This window comes from Neolamprologus multifasciatus, chromosome 4 (genome assembly GCF_963576455.1).
Source record: "Neolamprologus multifasciatus chromosome 4, fNeoMul1.2, whole genome shotgun sequence".
Classification (NCBI taxonomy): domain Eukaryota; kingdom Metazoa; phylum Chordata; class Actinopteri; order Cichliformes; family Cichlidae; genus Neolamprologus; species Neolamprologus multifasciatus.
In genome coordinates this window covers 13,394,672-13,417,683 of record NC_140442.1, presented here as the reverse complement: position 1 = coordinate 13,417,683, position 23,012 = coordinate 13,394,672, and the positions used below count along the sequence as shown (strand labels likewise).

At 39.9% G+C, this 23,012-nt stretch overlaps 1 protein-coding gene across 2 annotated transcripts; it reads right to left on the bottom strand.

Moving 5' to 3' along the window:
• Nucleotides 1–202: 202 nt before the first annotated feature.
• LOC146520001 (transmembrane protein 235) lies at nucleotides 203–21,321 on the bottom strand. Of its 2 annotated transcripts, XM_085158007.1 has the most exons (5): nucleotides 20,905–21,321; nucleotides 20,773–20,820; nucleotides 19,841–19,918; nucleotides 19,247–19,384; nucleotides 203–16,301 (listed from the first exon to the last, which is right to left on the bottom strand). In XM_085158007.1, exons 1-5 carry the CDS (start codon nucleotides 20,954–20,956, stop codon nucleotides 16,057–16,059), a joined length of 561 nt encoding a protein of 186 aa, XP_085014133.1. In that variant the 5' UTR covers nucleotides 20,957–21,321; the 3' UTR covers nucleotides 203–16,056. The 2 variants fall into 2 exon arrangements, with proteins under 2 accessions (XP_085014133.1, XP_085014132.1); XM_085158006.1 differs by having other exon boundaries at nucleotides 20,773–21,314.
• Between the last annotated feature and the right edge of the window lie 1,691 nt (nucleotides 21,322–23,012).

The following is a 23,012-nucleotide window of genomic DNA, read 5'->3' as shown; positions in this document are numbered from 1 at the left end:
CCTACCTCAGACTTAAAGACCAGATTGAGTAATTTAAGAATTTCCAGTGAAATAAGCAAAATTATAAATCTCTCTATATATTTTTATACTAACGCAAACTCTTGCACACCAGCCGTTATTCACACAGATACATTTGGAAGTGAAGAGCAGTTTTGCATCCGGCAGTGAAAGTAAAGATCTGTGCCAGAGTTAGCTTGCAGAGAGTAATATGTGGGTCAGCAGGCAGTATTATTCATTTGAGAAATTATTCAAGTTTTGTTTTTTACACTCAAAAAAACAATATTGCAACAGGCTGTGAAAATTTAGTTTTACTTGTTTGAGATGATAGCTTCCTCTTCCCGCAAAATAAGTCAGGCTGGTTTTTTATTTTGTAAAAACAAACCTCTATTGACTTTCATGCAGACTAAGAATGTAGCTGCAGAAACTTGCTGGCTGAGCAACAAAAGAGAAAGTGTGATACCAAAGTGTTGGATAGTTGCCTGAAAACTCATCCAGAATTTACTACTTCTGACTTCTGAAAGACTACTTTTCAATCCAACAGCAAAAGAACAACACTCAGAAAAAGTAGGTATAGCCAGTGCATTAAGAAAAAAAAAAATCAGATATGTACAGGGTGGGCCATTTATATGGATACACCGTAATAACATGGGAATGGTTGGTGATATCAAAGTCCTGTTTGTGGCACATTAGTATATGTGAGGGGGCAAACTCCTCACAATGGGTGTAGACCATGGTGGCCATTTAGAAGTCGGCCATCTTGGATACAACTGTAGCATGGGAGATGGGTGGTCTCGTAGGGTGTCTTGCATTGAGGTGTTCCGGGCAGATTTCATGCAATGTCTTGCATTGAAATCTGCTGCAATGACCCGGTTACTGCGTTCACCAGATATCAACACAATTTCGATCCGCTCCTCACGTGTTAACCTCTTCGACATGTCAATGGCTGTGAAGAGAAACTTGTGAATAACCCATGAAAGAATAAAGTTACATTGAAACCAATCACACCATTGTTTTTCTTGTGACATTACCAATAAGTTTGATGTGTCACATGGCCCTCTTCCTATTGAAAAAACAAAAGTAGTATCCAAGATGGCCGACTTCTAAATGGCCACATGGCAAACTCCTCAAGATGGGTGATGGTCACCACCCATCTTGAGGAGTTTGCCCTCTCACATATACTAACGTGCCACAAACAGAACTTTAATATCACCAATCATTCCCATGTTATTACGGTGTATCCATATAAATGGCCCACCCTGTAGTTAAAAAAAAACAAAACTGACTTATTAGTGCCACATACTATTCTTTAGTATGAGGTTATTAAAATTACTGTGTGGGGATGCAGTTGATGGAAAGCTCTGCTGTTGCAAAGTGACTGGGCAAGAGTCCATTTGCTCTGCCTAGAGAAATCCAAGATCCTCTGGTCTGAGGTAATGCCATCGAGTGTGCAGCTACCAGGCTGCACGAGTGGATCAGGTAACAGCCAGACAAGCAAGCAGAGAGACAGTTCCATTTTTAATCAACTCACAGGAGGGTGTTAAATACTTTTTCCACTCTAAATGCTATATATAGAATCATTCATACCACCCAGTTTTTATTTAAAAACTGTAGATTTGGTTATTCAAAAGGAGAAAAAAGGCCAATGCAGCAACATTTTACATCTTTAAGTGTTAGACCACAGTCTGCTGTGGTAGTCTCTAAGTGTTTTCAGTTCTGGTCATCCTCTGTAGTGTGTTAGCTTATATATCATGCTAATTATTCAAAATAACTGTTATGTATTTGTTGTATTTAACAATTTCTTTTTTATATTAATCTTTTTTTTTATCAACTAGCTGTTGTAATAAAATAAAATACATCTGGGATAAATTAAATGGAGGTACCCACTATACAAGCTGTATAAATAGCTACTTTATAACAATTTTACATAGCTAAAAGTACAGGAGCATCTTCACCACAATGTAAGCTTAACCCCCCGTCCTGAAAAATTCCTACGTGAATAATATTGGGTATTTACATAATGTATGACACTGTTATTAAGTTAACATCGGACACTGTTTGCGGTCAACAGGGGCTGATGTAGCAGAAATAAACAATGCTCTTTTCTGAAAACTTCCTCAGAAACTCCTTTGATCGGGAACTGATATTAAACGGACATTTTATCAACCACATTTCTGCTTATTTCAAGATCAACAAGCCTGCACAGTTTCAGCTGTACTTTACATATTTTATTCTGAATTTCTGCTTTACAACACCAACTAACATGGAATTTTGTCTGTGACACAATATCAAAGATTAGCTCAACTGCTTCCTCTTTCCCAGTAACCAGACAAGAACAGGTCTGGTGTTTCAGTATCATCATGACAAGTTACCACCGTGTCCAAATGAATTTAACAGAACGTCAGCTGATTAATCATTAACTTTAAACAAATATCTGTGGGATCACTGTGATCTGAGAGTGAGTGGAATTTCTCCGAACTCTGACCTTTACCTATTGGACTTTTAGAGAGTTGTTAGACAGACTGCAACACACTCTGAAATAATTGCCAATAGCTATCATTCAAATGCTCAAAAGAACAGACAGAACAAAGCCCTCCAAAAAAAACCAAAAAAACAAGCAAATTATACGGCTCAGATTTATGTGAAGAGAGAGGGAGAATGGAAAAGAGAATGTAATGTCAGTAGAGAGAAATAAAGAGCACACATGAAGTAAGAGCTGGTGGAAAAATGATTGCTTTAACACCTGGCTGCTGCCCTTGAACAAAAACTGTGATCACATCCAAATTCCAGGTTGTGGTGTTACATTTAAAGATGAATGGCAGAGACAGAGGAAAGGAGGAGAGCGAAAGGTTTCCATAGAACTCTGGTGTGTATGGAGGGCTATAGGGTTGGCAGCACACTAGCAGTGAGCTCATGTTGGTCCATCCCATTTTGGCTTGCCTTTTGCTTCATCTTTGAAAACAGTACAGCAAGCTTAAGAGAGAGCTGTAATGGCTCTTTTGTGGAATTACAGTGGGACCGTCTGGTCAAAGGAACAGGCAGATTGAAAGGCATGTTTTGCAGAATGTTATTGCAGAAGCATTTCTATGGGAACAAACACACATCTCAGCTGAGCCACAGTGAACTCAGCAGACAGAGAAGTGGACAGATGTTATAGATGAGTGGACAGAAATAAGTTCTTGGAAACACTGCACCATTGTTTGTTTATTTATCATAAAGTAAGTGACTCAGAGCAGTTTGCAGAGGGAGACGCTGTTCTCTCTGCACACAGCAAAGAGACCATAATGTGGGCCTTTGTTCAGCCACAACACGAAGAGATTAAAAATGGGTCAAAAAGACATTCCATGAAACACTAAACAAAGGATTTTATTTTCTCTTACAAGACACAGGAATTAACATCATCCAAATGAAAACCCCCAGTACGATTTTTTTTTCCCCTCCAAAGAAGCCCGGGTAAAATAGACCAGGATTAACCCCAACCTTGAAGCCAACAGTTTCCAATTCAAAACAGACCCATTTCCCTGTAATTCTCCAAAAAAAGCAGGAAGAGAAAATTTATGTAGGGTCATTTGAGTGCACTAAACATTTATTGCACTTGTTACTGCCATTACACTGCTGGATCAGGTGAACCTGAACTCATCGGTCTAGTACGGTGATGTTTTTTTTCTGAATGTGCATGCAAAATGCAAGGAAGTTGTTCATACAAAGGAGTCAGGTTAAAAATGACAAGAAGTGTTTGCATAGATTTCAGTGGAGGAAGCTTTTTCCAAAGTGCTGATACCAGACTCTGCACAGAAGTTTTACTGTAATGGAGTAGAATAGCAGGAAACACTGCCAGGGCACACACCCTGCTGGGCCTTACTGGAAGCATGGTGCTATTTGAATAACATGACAAGCATGACAGCGTATGCCAGCCAGGAGTAATTGTCTCATTGGTATGCATGCAAACAATAGTTCGTAACAGATTCCCTTTCAGCTTGTACAGCCCATGCTAGAAGAGAGTAGTACATTGGAACACGTGGAAAGTTTGACTTAAGGCTTTCAGTATGAAAAGAAGGCGGTCATGTGTGAATGTGGTACATCCACCCACCAAGTATGAAGGAGCTTATTGATATGTGACAAAATTACAAACTTTGCATAAAGCATCGCAAAGAAAGAAAAGTGCAAAAAAACACTTAATTTTATAAAGCAACTTCACAAAATTCTCCACAAAAGAAAGAAATGTAATAAAATCATTGACGTAAAGCAATAAATAAATAAAGTCTGTATTGCTGCTGAATTTGTAAGAGTATACTGAAGGTCTGTTTGACTCTGCTTTTGTGTGGGTAGTGTCTGTACACTGTAACAAACACAGAGAATGGGGAAATGCTGACACCTAGTGTATAAAAGGATGCTCTTCCACGAGGTGGCTCAGTGTGGCTGCTGCAGACAGTTTATGGGACCATCTGGATGATTAACTACTGGCCTACAGGCTTAGCGCATGCATAATGAGTTTGTGATAAAGCTTGAGCAAACTTGTGCTCATCACATTGAAGCAACAAGAGCACATCTATTACTACTATTGGGTTTTTTTTTTTAACACATTTATTTTTTCATTATTGGTATTATTGTCTAATGTGACCCCTCCGATCTGAAGGGGACACAGCTACACATTTGTTAATTACTAGTTTGTTGGCCAAGCATTATGATACTCCCATTCCTTAGTTATGGCGGCCCATAACTCAGGAATGGAAGCCCAACAGCAGGCTCAGGCTGCTGTTGGGCTTCCCATGATGCACTGAGCACTTCTTCTCCACCCCTTCTGTGCTTATCCACCACTATGTCATGTTATTAAACTGCACCTCGTCTTTCCTATATTGTATGATTTGTTTCGCTCATTGTTTTGGTTCAGCAACCTTTGACTTTGCTGCTTTAATTCAGTTTCACCCTGGTTTAACTGTACTGCAAATACAGCAGAGAGACGTGGAACAGCACAAACAAAGTGGAGACTTTAAACAATGATGACCTGAACACTCCAAGGTGGACCTCATGGAAAGGATGTGCAAGATGCGCTGTTTGTCAGTTACACAGTATATATGCACCTGTTGATTTATTATTATTATTATTATTATTTATTTTTTACCTTGCTGTATTTCCAGGGAGAATAACTGTTGTGTTTACAGAAATTAGAGCTGCTTATATTTTCATTGTTATTAATATTAATATTATTAATATGTGGTGATTAGTGCATTTGACAAAGGATAGATTTTCTTATGATTGACTTGTATTTTTGCTAAAACTCTTTTCTGTTTTTTCAGTCTGGCCAAAAGCTATAATCTTATATTCAGATTTGCTTTTATCTCTAACCTTTTGATTGACTTGCACAGTTTTCTCTGTCACACAGTGGGATTTAATTACAGCATCTACTGGAGTGATTGCTGCTTATTCCAGTGTGTATGTGTGTGTGTGTGTGTGTCTGTTTGTGTGTTTGCTTATTTCATTTATTTATTTAGTTAGTTACTTGCACAGACCAAAGCATTGTACATTTATATAAGCAGTGAAAAAAAATGTGGTCAGGAATCAGGTGGTGTCTAGAATCAAATTAAAGACCGCATGTATCATAGTTTATTGGGTTACCATGTCTCTGGCAGGCATACAGTGGCTGCAGTTACCCTGCATGATTTTCTAGTCAGCCATGAACATGCTGCCTGGCTCTTGCTGACAATTTACTTTTTGCCCATTTTGCATTATATGTTGGCTTCATTTAACCTTATTAGCCTCCATTGGACTGTTGTTGTTGGCAGTGTAGAACGGCAGCTCCATTGAAGGAAGCTGCACTCTGGAGATAAGACTGTACTCGGCTTCGACAGGAACGATTTGTCTTTGTCCACGGAAATAAATACTGCACGTTGGGAAATGCTGGGGAGATAGTGGTAAAGGCTGAAGAAAAATAAAGTCATTTGTGCCATGTTCTCCTTATTCCCTCTAAACTCTATTTTTCTCGGGTTGAGGCTGATGGTACTGAGCAGCTTTTTAACCGGGCAGATGCCATCTTACAACTCACTGCAATCATTGTATTCATTGTAGAAATCATACTTTTAGAGTCTTCATCAGACAACTGCCAGTCCTATTACATGAGATTCAGGTCTTTGATTGCGGACCGTGACTTGATGTACCGTTTAAGCCTGATTCCTTTAGAGCTTTTCAACCATCTTTTATACAGCATTTGATGACTTGTCAACGCATTTGAAGAAAACAATGCTATTAAATCAATTATATGCACTGTCCACTGTTATCATGTCATTTAACATGATGTGAACTGAGCGCTGTGCACTATATGACAAATATGGAATAGGTTCAGAGCTGTTATTTACATGAATCACAGCATGATGTTTGCTTAAATATTTCATTCATCTCTTATTAACTTTGTACATTAACACTGTAATTAAGGTTAATCTTTCACTATAATATTTTGTCTTACATTCGTCTTCTTCTAGATCCACTAAACATACAGTCATGTGAAAAAGATGATTTTCATCAAGTGTGAACACCTTTATGAAGGCAGAAATTTACTGGTGCATTGTGTGTTAATACACTGCCACAATTTTCCCAGGAGTGGATGTCCCAGCAAATGTTTATGCTCTACAGGCCTCAGTTAGCATGTCAAATGTTAGCATTGATGACAGTACAAATAGAGGAACAGGGATTATTTGGAAGAATTGTCAGGAGAAAGCCTCTACTTTAGAAAACCCATAGCAGCACATCTTAGATTTGCATCTACAAGTTGCATCTGAACAAACAACAAAAGGAGATATTTTCGAAATAAGGCACAGCACCACATCTGGTGAAAGCCAAAAGTTAGGCCAACCAAAAGCCAAGTCTGCTTTATTGCAATCAGGATCGGCGTTTACAGAAATGCACTGGTCCAGTCAAGGTCCAGACCTCAATCCAAGTGAAATGCTGGGGTGGGGCTTTAAGAGAGCTGTGCATAAACAAATCCTCATAAGCCTCTGAAGCAACATCATAAAGAAGAGTGGGCCAAATTCCTCCACCGTGATGTGAGACACTGATAAAGTTGTGCAGAAAGCAATAACTTAAATTTCTTGCTGTTAAAAGTGGGTCTACAAGTGAAGCATGGGGTGTGCTTAGTTTTGTTCGTGACTTAAATGTGTATGTTGCATGTAGTAAATACACAAAGATAAAGTACATTTGTTTGATTTTACTGTTGATAGTAATTACAGTTTTGATTATGCCACACAGTATAAGATAAATGCTAAACTTTTATTTAGAGATACACCCCTACGTTTAATAGAATGGGTGTTACATGAAATAAAATAGATCCTCACACAAAATACTGGAACAAGGAATCTTTGGGGCAAGGCTACAGTTTTAAAGTCCTCCTCGTGTTATGTAATTTTTATTGCTGGAGTTTTTAGTGCATTAAATTGAAAAAAGTCTCAGTCTTTATGACTATAGTTTGCATCAACTTGAGTCCCCAAACCAGTTTTTCAGTAGTAGCAATTCATCTTTTTCTTCATTTGTACTCTCTTTGTGCCAATGTGCCTTTATCCTAATCCCTCAAGTTTTATCACTTACCTGAGTAGAAGACGTTTTCTTTTTTCCTAGGGAACAAATGAAAATGAGATCCATGGTTTTTTCAGTTTCTAAAATTATCCTATTACTTTTGGCGCTGACTGAACAAGGGACAGGTCTAATTAACTTTTCAAGTGGTTCCCTGGTAAGAGAAAACATTCCTCCAGGGATTGAGTCCCTCCTCGGTTTATGAGTCCACTCAATCCTGTGACATCTGCTACATACACCCACCCTCAGTAGCAGCATTAGAATGACGCAATGCAATGTGGTTAAGGTGTCCAAGGAAGTTACGGATTCAAATTGCGGCCGCAGCAGATGGAGAAGAAAGATGAGGTGAATCAAAATGTGAAGAAAGAAGTGTTGGAGAATTAATCAGCCAGACCCTTTGCTGACCTGCAAACAGAATGCATAAAAATATGATTAAATGAGCAGAATCTGCAGCATGATTGATTTCAGCCTGGTTTCCCGGCCACATTATCAGGTACACCTGTGCAGCTCAGTGCATTTAGGACGTAAACATCGGAAAGACAACCTGTGAAGTTCAAACTGAGCATCACAAGGGGATTTAAGTAGCTTTGGATGTGGCATGGTTGTTGATGGCAACAGAGTTTTTCATAAAAGGTTTGATTTACTCTGATTTTATTCTAAGATTTACAGAGAATAGTCAGAGAAAGAGAAAACGAGCAGCTTGTTGATGTCAGAAATCAGAAGAGAAAGGCCAGGCTTTTTTGAGCTGAGTGGAAGGCAACTTAAATAGGAACTCAAATAACCACTTGTTACAATCAAGGTATGCAAAGCATTTCTGAATGCACAACATATCAAACTAGTAAGCAGCTATAGCAGCACCACCAGACCATATCAGCTTTCAACTAAGAACAGGAAACTGAGGGAAGTCATTAAAACTAGACAATAGCAAATTGGAAAAAATGCTGCCTGGTCAGGTGAGTCTTGATTTGTGCTTTGTACCAATTTCTTTAATCAGAATTAGAATCAAAATACTTTATTAATCCCTAAGGAAATTATATTTAAACACCACAGCCTACCTGAGTATTGTTGCTCACCATGTCCATCCCTCTTTTTTGCCACACACCGTACCCATCTTCTGATGTGCTCCCAGCAGGATAACAGATCAAAAATCATGTTTCACTCTTATAAAAGCACCTCCACAGTCATGCTCTATTAAAACAATAGAGCACCTGGAATGTGGTGAAATGGGAGCTTCATATCATATATATGTGAGCTGGTTCTAGCACGGTGTACCTAACAAAGTGGCTGGTTTGTGTTGTATTATATAGCATAGCATACAACTAAGAGTAACAATGCATTCCTAAGATTTGAAGGCTGGGCAGTGCCTCTCACTTGTCTTCTATTCAGGGGTCTGTTATTTTCCTTTAAAATGCACCAAATCAGACTCCACAGTTTGGTGTCTGTGCTGGGGTCCTTTCACTTAACAGCTTGAGGCTGTATATCAAAGAGAGGTCTTTGTTTGGGCACATAAAACATTTTTCTCCCCCTTGTAATTACAGGGGACCCCTGAATGTGATCGATTGTGGTGGCTCAATATCTTTACTCCATGTGAAATGAAAAATAAATAAATAAACACGGTCGTAGCTGCATAATGCCCTTCTTTTCCACCACAGTGGTCGTTTTTAATAGTATGTTACTTTCTATTCTCTTTTCTTTGTTTAATGTGTTGACACTTAACAACAGCTGGCAAACCATGGAGGAACATTTACTAATAAAAACACTCTCCTCCAGTCTTGCACGTGTCACAAAAATGGTTTGATACATTTTAAATCTTCCACAGCTGGTTAATTGGACCTTTTTTCACTGTGCGGTTCTCGAATTTGCTTCGTTTCAAGGGCACTCCAGCAGTACGACAATACGACTCTGTATTATACCCAGTGAGTAAGACTGTTGCTGTGCTTGACTCGTGATGTATTCGCTGTTCTGTAACATTAGAGTGGGTGGAAGATTCATTATAATGATAGACTACAGAAAGAAAGCAATGACTAGAGGCACAACACACTAGTTTCATACAGCATGGGAAATCGATGGATGAAACTGTTTAATTTATGTCTTACAGCTCCTGTCCCCTGTGTGCAACATGGTCTCCTATCTTTCTTTGAATTACTCTTTCTTTAAAATACATAACTGTTATGGTTGGATTACATTATGTCTGAGTTCCATCCATCCATTCGGTTCCGCTTACCCTTTTCAGGGTCACGGGGGGCGCTGGAGCCTATCCCAGCTGTCATAGGGCGAGAGGCGGGGTACACCCTGGACAGGTCGCCAGTCTGTTGCAGGGCTAACACACAGGGACAGACAACCATTTGTGCTCACATTCACTCCTATGGGCAATTTGGATTAACCAATTAACCTATCCCCACTAAGTGCATGTCTTTGGACGGTGGGAGGAAGCTGGAGTACCTGGAGGGAACCCACGCAAACACTAGGAGAACATGCAAACTCCACACAGAAAGACCCCGGCCTGATGGTGGAATTGAACTCAGGACCTTCTTGCTGTGCAGCAACAGTGCTAACCACCGTGCCTGAGTTATCGTGCTATATTTGGGAAATATGTACTATATTATGGAAACTTCACTGTTCACAGCAACAGTAAATAAGGTGTCTTAGTAAGGTGCTGGGCTACCACCTGCTCCCAGAACTGTCTGTGTTGTGTTGACTAACACCTCAGTAGAAAACCTTCCATAGGTGTCAATTTAGGCTGAGATTTGGTGATTGTTTGTGAGGGTTGTAGCACATGATTCACATAATTTCATAACCCCCAAATCATTCAGTGATCCCTCGTGCCCTATGAACAGGTATTGTTAGACAAACCACTCTCATCTGTATAGAAGAGCCTCATTGTGAGATAAAGCTGATTATTCAGAACAATTTTGTGCAGATAGGCAGTGATCCTTACTTCTAATTGGATATGTGGACTGAAACCATCCCAGTAAAATACTTCCTGCATAAATAAGCCCCTGGATCCCTGAGTAGTGGGTTCAGATGTTTCCTATAATTTCTAAATAGTTGAAACTACGTCATATTAGCCAGAAACTTTTGCCAAACTGTGTAGGCATAAACAAAAACACAAGCCTGATTAAACTTGAAAACATGGCCAGAACAGAACTTCAATGACAAATGTTTACAAAGACACGCCAAATCAATCTCACACAAGGACTTCTTGAATGGGATAAATTTACTGATTGATAATATATTTGAAAGTTTTAGAAAACAGCCTCGCTTTTGATCAAAGAAAGCATTTCTGTTAGGAAAAAAAATGGATTCTTAAAACTCAATGCCTAAAGGTTGTCTATGACAAAATTATTGCACTCTGTCTAGGACAAGGCCGCAACCCGAAGAGTAATGGATTTGCACCAGCTTTGGCGTTCTTCTGCCAGTGCGGATTGAATTATTATGTTCCATAAAAGTTTAATGGAATTTCAGCAGCCCTAATATATAAAAGAGGGTTGCAAGACTGAGCCACTGTGCTTTGGTCCCCCTTTTATAGCTTTCTGCTCTCTGTATCATCTGAAACTGGTCCAGTAGCTGCTAAACAAACAGCTGAGTGGACACAATGTTTCATGGTTTGGGTTTTGATTGACTCGCCGACGCACATGAGATCATGTTGCAAATCACATTTAGGCAAACGCAAGCACACCTTTTAATGCTTAAGCATCTATCTCTGTCATGAGCGAAGCCTTCTGCCCTCCTTTACCCATTAGAGTGCCGAGTTGTATAATTTTGAGGTGTGTTTAATGCAGGTCCATATCCTGGGATTGAAAATTCCACTTACAAAACTATTAGCCAAAATTGCATTTTGTTATGGCCGTCACTTTTTTTCCTTGGGCCACAGTTTATGAAAGCAACCAGTGGAAGACCCTTATTATCAGGTACCCTATAGTTATGTTGAAGGTAGGCTGCTAAAAGCTGAGGATGTGCAGTATAATGAATAGCCTTTAGAGTTTTCTTTCAGATAGTTCAGGTTGTTTTATGCATTTGAGTTTTACTGTAAACACATTTTCTATTTGAGCAAAAATGAAGCTTTTTAACCTGTATGGTTTATATTTCTTTGCAATGAATCAATACTGGGAACGTGTCTATAAAAAAAATTAGCAGAGCATCAGAAGGTCCTTAAGGTCCTCACCAGGACCAATATCTGTTTCAGGAGCACCAGAGCCCTGCAAAACAAGCTTCAGCAGGGCACTGGTGGGAATGTCTCTGACCGGTCAATCAAAAACTGACTTCACAAGGTTGGCCTGAGCGCCAGACATCACCTTGTGGGCCCTGTACACTGCCCAGTATCCCGGAGTCTATTTGGGCCTGCAGCAGAGGTTACCAGAATTTGCAGGTCCATCACTGGCACCCTATTCTTTTCACAGATGAGAGCAGGTTTGTCCTGAGCACATGTGACAGACGTGAATGGGTCCAAAGAAGCTGTGGAGAACATTGTGATCTTCTCCATGATGCGTAACTTCAATAAGGAAGATCTGTAGTCACACATCTGCCTGCTTCCCAGGTGCTGGCGGCTAATCTAAGCTTTACATCCCTTCCACTTTCCCATGTTTTGAGCTGATTGTGACATCTGTGACATTCTGGTGGCCTCCTTCGGGCCAATCAGCCTTCACGCCGCGTACTTTAAATCTCACTGTGCATCTGTAATTCTTCCTTGCAGATGCCTTGGTGAAACCAATCTTCTCCACATCACCTCCTCTCCCGTCACTCAGGCTCAATTCAAGTCTCCATCTTTATCTCCACCAACAGCATCTAGACTCTGTCCCAGTAGTGACAGTTCCCTGTCACTACTGGGATTCCATTCTGCTGTGATGGGCTCTGGGACTTTAACTGCAAACTGAATTCTGTAAATCAATAAACCATGTTCAATTCCTTCTAACGATCTCTTCTTATTGAACTGCCTGTAGCATTGTTCAGTGTGACCAGTTTGGTGGTGGATCAGTGATGGTCTGGCGAGGCACCTTGACCTCCATTAGGTACCAGAATGAAATCCTTAAACGTATTATCAGACCCTGCGTTGGTGCAGTGTGTCCTTAGTTCTTCCTGGCCTCATGCGGCAGTTCCTTAAGGATGAAGGTATTGATACCATTGACTGGCCTCCACGCTCACCTGAACTAAATCCAATATAACAACTTTGGACATTATGTTTCAGTCCATCCGACGCTGCCAGGTTGCACCTCAAACAGTCCAGGAGCTCAGTGATGCCCTGGTCCAGATTTTGGAGGAGACCACCCCTCTCCCAGGGCACCATCCGTTGTCTCATTAGGACTAATTGTCCAGCACATGGGGGCCACACAAACTACTGAGTACCATTTTGAGTTGCGAGCTTGGTGCATCTATTTTTTCCACTTTGATTTTCGGGATGTCTTTGAATTTAGCCCTGTGTAGGTTGAGACTTATCATTTTACATCAAAGTCGTCAGTGGTATCCTTTTGTTGCTAACACAGTACTCGTCGCTCCAAATGATACATATCAGTATTGATATCCAGAATTATTATTTGTTGTCTAGTGAGATCTGATGTGTTTGCAAAATTGTCCTAATTCTTTTTTGAGCAGTGTATTATTTCTGCTGTTCCAGCAATTATCAAAGTAAATGTTAGTAAAGTACTAACTATCCTGAGTCTGCGTTGTATAATCATAACCAATTACACAGAGATTTGACTCTGCAAGGATGCTTTGCATATGAATGAATGCATCTTTTATGGACAGCAGCGTTGCAGCATATTGTTCAGGCATCTCTGAATTCCTCTGTGGCCATCTCTATATCCAGTAGTTTTTTTCCTCTCCCCACGCTCTTCCTTTTCTGTCTGGGGGCTTCATTTATATTCACAGACTCCACCAAAAGAAACCAGATGCCCACATTCTAGTAACTTCAAGACAAAAAAAAAAAAAAAAAGACGCAAAATGCTTGAGAGAATTTTGAACTTTTTTGGAGAGGGTGTCTTCAGCAAAGATGGACAGCATTAATTATATATAAAAACTATAGTGGTGAACGATTTGGCATATATAGATGTTTATTGTGCTTTTTTTTGAAGGTACACTAACAGGAAATTCAAGATTTTAAAGCTCACCTATAATCATGTCGCCTTTATGCCACCTGACATGCCGACAATAGTTTTGATTACACTGTATTTCTTTCCTTTGAAATAACCCACTGCAAAAGAGTCTAACAAAGCAAAGTCCAGCAAACAGTCTTGCTGTTTCTGGTTAAGCATGAGCACTCTTTTGAAACAGGCCATATTTCATTCAGGATGGAAGTTTGTTTTCCAAGATCATCTTCCGTTTCCTTGGCTCCACCAACTGCTGACAGATGACATACTCAGGCTGAGGGGTGCCCTTCATCCCTGCTCCAGATGAAGCCATAAGGAGCCTCTGTGTTACTTACAGACAGTTTTCTTTGGCCCTACGGTGTTCAGTTGTGATTTACTCCGCACAAGAAAGTGATCAAATTTCCTCACAACAACAGATGTGGCTTTAAATAATCAAACTGTCACATAAATCGTCACACATTTATGAAATTTTATTCAAAACACAGGTAATATTCTCCTTTTTAATTCTGTTTGCAAGTTATGTTTTCATAACTGAGCAGCTGTGGCAGAAAAGCCAGATTGATGTTTCACATAAGGTCTGTTATGAATGCTTTAAAAAAGAAAAAAAAAAAAAAAAAAGGGAAGAAGACAACAACATAAAGTCTTACAGCAAATGCTTAATGTTGTGTTTTTCACAGTGTTCACTTTATTTGAATTACAGAGAAAAGTCTTTCCAGAACAGACAGAATCTCACAATATTGAGTCATTGGCGACAGTAAAGCAGGCAGCGACACATGCACATATTCTTTACTGCTGAAAATAACTTGCAGTTGCCCCAGGAGTGCATTTATCTTTAACCTCATTTCCATGATTAATGTAAGGACTGGTGGGTTAGCTACAGAAGTGTTTCAGACAGACGCACAAACTAACATTTAGATGTTGCTTTAGTCAAACTCTCAGCACCAAATGACTTGACGTCTAAATTATTTCTTTGGAGGTTTCAAAAAGCTGTGCAAAGCAAATTTCCCCTGGCATTTGGAGAAACGGTGTAGCAGTAATTCTTTTATAAAGTATTAGAAATAATAGAAACTACAGTCTGATACTGTCTAGTCTCCCGGGTGGCTTTTTAATGCCTGGTGGTTTACTTTTGCAGAATCAGCAGCGTTTCCACTTGAATGAAGTAATTGACACTACTGATGCACACATGCTTAAATACACTAAACCATATTCGAGTCCTCTCAAGTCTTATCGTGCATGCATCAAACCAATTAAACCATAAAATATAACTGGTCCTTTGCTTAAAGCTTTAACTTACCAAATTATACAGTACCGAGCCTGAAACATGTGAACACATTTAAAAAAATAAATAAGAAAATAAAACTGCCAATCTTTACAGTAACTACTTGGAAGAGTAAGCTTAGTTTTCATGTCTGGGTTTGATTTACTCTACAACATCACGGTCTACAATACAAGGACGGTATGGAAAGAAAATGTTACCAAGAGGTAGGGCTGTTCGATATATATCGGATGACGATATAAAAACGTCTATCGTTTAATTTTACGCTATGGTTTGTTTCGTGGTGTCGCAAAAATAAACTGTTTACGGCAATATTTTTTTTTTATCGTTTTGATGGTCACTGTAGTGGCTCTATTAATTTCTTGAAGTTCTCTTTCTCTTATATTTAATATAACCACACTATGGATGGACAAGCACCTGTTTTTATGCGTTGTCGTTAGCAACAACAACGGTAAATCCATCGCATCACGTGTCCGCTTGTTTATTTTCCACATAAACCTTTCACAATAAAGCTCAAGATCCTGTTGAGACTTTTCAAAATAAATTGTATCACGTGAAAGAGTATGCAGAGTTTACGGATGAGAAGCAAAAAAGAGACGTCGGATGCTAAAAAATAAACTTTAGACTCAAACGCTAGAACAGGCTTTTCCCCGCAGCACGCCGTGTAATAAATACTCAAAGAAAACGGCGGCCGTTACAACTTATGTCTAAAAATGTATGTTTCATGCATCGGTTAAAAAACACTCGACTCCAGCTACATGACGCCCAGCTGGAAACACTTCACGCAAGTCGAGCTGCCCGAGATTCACAGAATTTACAAAAAAAAAATGTTACATTTTTGTGATTCATATCGTTATCGGACGATAGATGTCTTATATCGGGATATGAGATTTTGGTCATATCGCACAGCCCTACCAAGAGGATAACAAGGCCTCACAGCTAGCCTCTGAAAACAATGATGAAGCAGATGTTCAACAGCATCTGTGTCTACAGTTGCAGTTTTGTAAAGCCAGCTTGCAGAATGGTTCATCTTCCTGGCCCCTGGCCTGTGTGACCAACTGTTTTAGTCAAATAAATAAAAACAAGTCGATAAAAATTGAAGCTTTCTTTAGTTTCACTCAGAAACCAGAATGTGCCACTCTATAACATGGCAATGGCTACACCAGAGTCATAATGTCCCTTCATTTGTGTTATTCTGGCAGCCAGCATGAGCAGCAGGCCTGTTGCCACCTCCAGGCTGTAGGAGAGCCAGGCTGTGGCTAATGACCAGCCAAACGACACGTTCACATAGACGAGATTCTCTGGGGGCACAGTTCGCTGGAACTCCTCCATGGCCTGATTGGAGTATTTGATGTAGACGCTAACCCCAGACAAGGTGAAAAGACCTGATGAAGCACAGACAGACAGCTCATCAACTCAAAGGCCTTATTAGACTTTAACACATTCCCTTTTTAGCTGCAACAGAGAAACGGATCTGTCAGTGGGAAAGAAAATTACAAAGCTCTTGAGCACTATGATCACCTTTATGCATCGCACTTAATCGGCTTTTACAGTTACGTCATTACAGTAATGACACATTGATGAGCAAATAATACTTCCCCCGAACGCATGCTTTGCTCAGTAGACTGTTTAAGATAATATAGACATAAACGTGCTCACGTGCACCAATTTAAAGCGCCGGCCAATTCAAATCAGTCTCAGGAAACGTGCCCACAAAGGCGGCTCCAAATTTAGTCTGGCCTTAAGTGTGCTTCTAATATTTTTTGATTTCTTGTGTTCCCAAACGGACAGATGAAATGTCCCACATAACAATTGCCACAGAGGCGAGCCGACAAGAATAACATCATTAAACGTCAACCTCAAAACACCTCAAAATATTGAGCCATTAAATAAGCAATTCAGGCCGACCTTTAGTCAGACTCAGAGGGAGGGAAAACCAGTCTGAGCAGTCGTCAATTGCAATTAAATCTAGTTAATTACTGATGATTTAAATGCAGAAGAAAAACCCCCAAAACAAATAAAAAGTCACAGCTGTGGTCTTCCTTTGCATGTACTGTGGTTAATTTGCACATCAGCAAAAAGAAAGTGTGTGCATTTCCCAAGTACAGTACATTATCTGTGCACCACTTTATGTGAGACTCATGCTGTTACACCGCTGATGCCACGCTAGGAATTTACTAAACATCTGTTGAGCTTACTTGACAAAGCAATACTAATTAAAATACCACCATGTGAATGGAGTGAATGTATTTATTTATTTATTTTATTTTATTTTAAACCTTGAGCTGAACAGCTAAAGAAGGACATTATTACATATTGCCTGAGATAGAAATGTCAGCTTTGCTATAGCTCATATTTATAGCAGGTTGCCCCCTCTGAAAAATCCAAAGAGATTCATCAGTGCTGCGAGTGAGATTACGAAGACCTTTACCAAAATATCAAACTTAAAATTCGTAGTTACTGCGAATGCACCGAATAAGGGGAGAAAGCACAATAACACAGACATCCATTATACCCGCTTTCTTTTCTTTTATATGATCAGTGGTTTTGAAAGTGGCAGAGCTTAGTGCTTGCGGGTCTCCTTGAGTACCCACGTGGACAGGACATTCGATAGAAAGCATTAAATTACCTCTGTTTCTATGTGACATTGGAGGTTGAGCATGTCAGCAGAGATGGCACACTGTATAATAAGTCCTTTGTCTGTCACAGATTTGCGCATTTACCCTCAATTTCAACCAAAAAGAGATTCAGTCTCATTCCACTTGAGTTCAGACCTAATCAAATGGATTCTTTGATGGATATTTATGGCAGCTGCTCAACAGCTGAACCCTTCACTAAAGGGGGGAAAAAACCATTTGTGTTACAGTATTGATGACAAAAGCAGGCCCTTCCACTGCCATTTAAGGAAGGAGGGGGGGAAAAAAAAAAGCAGATCACGTGTGATTTGTGCGTGATTATGACACATTTGCACTTACATTTTTAGCAGAGCGTTTCTGATTTGACTCTTAATAAGAGCAACTTTCTGCGTAATAGAATTTATCGCAACCAATTTCTGCAAAAAAGGACAGATGGAAAATGACATCAGAAAGCGCCCACTGGTAATTCCAGGAGGAAGTCTGACTGCATCTTTCAATCAATGACAAGCTCTTCAGTAAATTTGAGCCACTTCATTGTGATCAACAATCAGCCTCCATGCTGCAATCAATTACGTCAGTCCCCATGCTGAGAATGTTTGGTGGTATGGTTTCTAAAATTATGTTCATGCTCACCAGGAACCAGCTTGCAATTCTGATTAATTTAATGCAAATGTGACTGGGAAACACTGAAGCTGTTTTCACACATCACCCCCCCACCCCCACCCCCCCACCCCACCTTTACAAACCGTGTTAGGAGAATCAAGTCGGTACGCCGCCCAAAGTTATAATTAATGCTCTCGCAACTGGGAGTTGTAGAGATGTGCTGTCTGGATAGAGCGGACAAGAAACAGGACTCACTAGCTATCAATCCACCAAACAATTACCCGTACTATTCTCGGGTGGGTTCAATTCGACATGCCAGACATCACTGTCAGGGATGTCGAGTTAAAGAGCATTTAGCACCCGATTAAGTTGGGTTGGACATACAACTAGTTTTATTCCCAACCAAACACTTCAACATGGTAGAGTGAAAATGTTCTTTTAGCACGTGGCGCCTCACATGATGCCGTCATACCACCTCTCACCATGCCATTATGTCTGCATCTGAATGGAGATAGTCACGCTGTTTATCGTTTATTCACAAAATTTAAGAAACAGACCGAAAGGAGAGACAGAAGTGCTGCTCACAGCAGTCCAAAAGTGCTCTGTGCCTTGGATCCTTATTTTCACCATTAAATCCCCATCTTCACCACTCTAATAACAGTCTGTGTGAAAAGATCATTACCTAACTCAACTCAATTAAGCTGAATGGGATTTTTAATGTCCGCACAGAGATATTTAATACGTTGCTGCCGATTCGTCTTCTTCAAGATAAAATATTTACATAACTATAATCACCGTTTTCTCATTGGCCATCGGCCAGCTCAAGCACACAGTTTGTCTATAAAGGCTGAAATTAGATACTACTAGAGCCTCTACTCACAACCAAATCAGATGTGAGAGAGAACAGCTGAAAGCGTGCTTCTCAGGGTCTCTTAGATGCACGCGCAACGTACCTGTAAGACCACGATGTGTCGCCCACGTGCGTTTTCACGTTTGCTGTGCGTCTTGCACGCCGACATAAACAAGCAAGAGCACACGGTGTGAATCCGGGCTCAGAAAAAGAAAACAAAGGGAATTCTGTGGGGACTTACTGCAGAGGAGAAAGTAGGATGCTGACGCAGCCAGCAACTTTGGACTGGAGGCCAACGAGCTGACAAGTCCAAAGATCCAGCCAAACACCAGGAGGATCAGGCTGAGAGGCAACAAAATGACCACTACTTTGTGCAAGCCTGCAAACACACACATTTGAAAAAAATATAAACATATTTTTTTAAAATCAGCGATTTTCCAATTGACTCCCATCATCCAGGGTCCTGCTGATTTTTTGTTCCCATTGTCAGTACTGAAATCAACTAGCAGAGACTCCACTGAGTTCTTCTCCCACAGTGGACAGTTTATTACTGCATTTTATTTGTCAACGTTGCAAGCAGGAAGTGTTCCTGAAAACCCTAACAAAACTGATTTTATCTAGTAAGATCAGTTACAAAAACACACTTGGGGGGAACCCCCCCCCCCCAATCTCGTCATGTTAATTTGCAGAATGTGATTAATTGCATAGCATATCTTGCAAATGCAGATGTTTCGGGCTTCCAATCAGACCTCTAATTCTCACTGCCAAGAACATACTCCCGTGTGGCTACCATTACCATTTTAAAATGCATCACTTGATCAAGGAACCCACTCACCGACAAGGTGCCTTTCTGCCTCTGTCAGGTTGGACATATTTGCTGTGAAAGAGGGGGTGACTGAACTCCAGTTTGCTCCTGAAAATGTCAAATGAAAAGGTTACACATGACAGGACCAGTGGCAGAGCCCTGGGACTTTGCAAAATTGCTCTTAGATGTGAAACAATGTGGTTTTAAGTGTGGGAATAGTAGACAATATTAGAAAATAAATAATAGCTTCCCTTTTTGCTAGGGAATCTCCAGGTGAGCACTGCCTGATTAGTTTCATGTTGGATCATTACTTGGCATTTATTGCATGAACTGTGGGTGCCGCCCAAAACAAATAGAACACATTCGGGACCTCAAGCTGGAAGCACATTATATTGCAGCTGTGCCAAAACCATCCTTCACAAGCTCTCCTGTGTGTTCTCCTGCAGGTGGCTGCAGAAACTGGTATGTGTGGGGTAAAAGTTGCTACTGTTAAAAGACATTTTCCTACCCAAACTGTATTCCACAATTAGAACATTTCAGGCTTCATTTCACTGCATGAAAATTGAATTTCAGTGGATTCAGGGTAATGTTGCAAGAATTTGAGTAGTCCGTCATTTAGAATATCCCCATGCCTCTCATTTCCAATATAAAGGCACTGGGATATCAGCTTCTCCGTGCATCAAGTTCACCTAAGATTAGACCAATGAGGATTAAATGAGGGACTGCTGTACTCTGCAGCACTGCATGTAACTAGAGTGAAATTAAGAGATTCTATTAGTTTGAGATTTGAAATTTGCACAAATCAGAATGAACTTTTATAATTTTTTGAGGAGGCTTCTCAAAATTACCTCTGTGAGACGCAGGGCAAAAGTTATGTGAATATGATGGCTGATTTTTAACAAGTCGCACAGCTGTAAAAACCCCAATAGCAGCTCGTTAAAGATGAAGTTAAACTGACATACCTTCAATAATTCTCCACAGTCCAGAATGGGAACTCAGGTCATCTGAACCTGTGTAGTTGGGTTTGTTCACATCGATTATGTACCAATAATCAGTCCCAATCGCTACGGCGAGGAGGCAAAAACTGAGCAAACCTGTAAGCCCAGCCGATAGAACCACCGGTCCGTACTTCATCGTGCAGCCCATATAAAGCACAGTTTCTCGTCAACGGGAAGATTTTTCCTTTCTTTATTGTTGTAAAATGGGATCTTCAACGACACTCCAATATTTCAGATGCGTAAAAGCGCTCCAGCTAAATCCTTCTCCGCAAAGTGCCAGCTCCCCATCCACAAATATAGTTCTAGAGCAAAATAAACAAATTAATAAAAGAAATCCGGCTCGGCAATGTCAAACAAAAAATGCAAAGCGAGACAAATTAGACGAGAAAATATTTTTTGTCAGTGCCATCGCATAACACATCGCATAACAGGTAGGGATCCCGGGCGTGTGCATGGTGGCTGTAAGTGCTCCACGATCAATTTAAATTGTCAAAATGCGGGAATACAACAACGCACTTCCGGTGACGATCTCCAAAATAAAACTACATCCGTGGAACGTCGATCGGTAACATTTTGCAATTATATTTTGATTAATATAGATACATGTAATATAATAAAGACAGGACAAAAATACTAATATTAATAGAAATTAACGATTTAATAAACAAATAAAGGCTAAGTTTGAAAAGCTGGAGCAACTTTATAGATGTGTCGAAAAAAAACACGTGACACACACGTGAGTCTAAGTAGGAAAAAAGGTAGAAGGTAGGTGATTAAGCTTTTTTTTTTAGTGAGAAAAAGAAAATGAATTAATGTAACGTCTTCACAACTTAATAACATGATACAAATTAAGCACAGTTATAAAACAAAATTATGTAAACATGCTATTCACCACTTCAAAGTTTGAACTCACTGCAGCTAGAGGTTTTGGACAAGCATTTCACCACATTATTCCTTGTAAAACTGCTCTGGAGCTGTCAGCTTGCACTGGGGATGGTGAATAAAAGGCAATTTTCAACTCCTGCCACTGTTCTTAATTGGAGTGAGGTTTGGACTCCGACTTGGCCACTGCAGGATGTTTTGAGGCAATTCCCGTGTCGCTTTATTGCTTTATGTTGGGCTATCTCACCAAGAAATTCTCTTGTTGTCTGCTGGATTTCCCCCGTTTTCCACCAGAAAACAAAAGAAAATCAGACCTCTTTGCTCTTGCTTTTCGTGCTCATTGCACACCCACGGCTGCAGTCTCATGTCATCCAAATAGTGGTGTAACATATACACTTTCTAATGACCCAGTTGAGTGTAATTGCACACTTCAGGGTAATAGTGTTTCATGGTTAATAAGTGATCCAAGCAAACTGCTTCGTTAAAAAAAAAAATTAATCTACTCTCTAATTAAGAAGACTGAAATGTGAAGTCTGTTCTTATGCGCTTAAGGGAGGCTGTGGACGACATTTTTTAAAAAGGCACTTTTCTAACAAGGACTTTCATCCTATTAATTCTAAGATTATTAGCCATATTGAATACTCCCTTGTCTTTAGTTAGAACAGCTAAGGAAAGGTAGAAGTACTCATATGCCATGTGTTTCTCAATTTTGGAAATTGGTTTAAAATCTTTAGTTTTTGCATTTACACCCAGGCAGTTAAGGGAAATATAGATTTGTGTGGGCTGGGAAATAAATCTTAATCAGTGCAGTTTTCAAAGACATCGAACCTTGTCTGGCCTCTTTGTAGTTTAACTGGTTTTCAGCTGTGTCTCCTTGAATGCACCCACTCCAACACATAGGGGAGTCAGAAGGGTACATCTCAATAAAAAACAACACCATGCAGTGAAACAGAATTAATTTTACTTATGCGTTTAGCCCAGAGCACACAGACAAATTTCTGCGTGAGCCACAAATAAAAATCAATGGCAGCGTGTTTATTAAAAAACTAATACATCAAGTGTGTTTAAGGCAGCTGAGCTCTCTGCGACACGCCAAATCTATCTTTAAAAGATTTTTCACTCATCACGATTATTATTGAGTGGGTGGACTTTAATTAGAGAAATACTGTCATTTCTGTTATAGGATGGGTGTTTGTTGGAGAACACTCCTAATGAGCTAATTTGTCTTAAATATAAATATATTTTTAAAAGTGAAATTCCATTTAATTGACATTCCAACAAGTTTGTGTTTAACCTGATTTATTGACTTTTGTTCCCTTCTT

Bases quoted from the DNA above. Each gene is read 5' to 3' on its own strand.
- LOC146520001 (XM_085158006.1), bottom strand. From the start codon at position 20,956: ATGGGCTGCACGATGAAGTACGGACCGGTGGTTCTATCGGCTGGGCTT. The intron at 19,919-20,772 runs GTATGTCAGTTT...TGACATTTTCAG, and splicing joins ACTGTGGAGAATTATTGAAG to GAGCAAACTGGAGTTCAGTC. The intron at 19,385-19,840 runs GTGAGTGGGTTC...GTGTGTTTGCAG, and splicing joins GGCAGAAAGGCACCTTGTCG to GCTTGCACAAAGTAGTGGTC.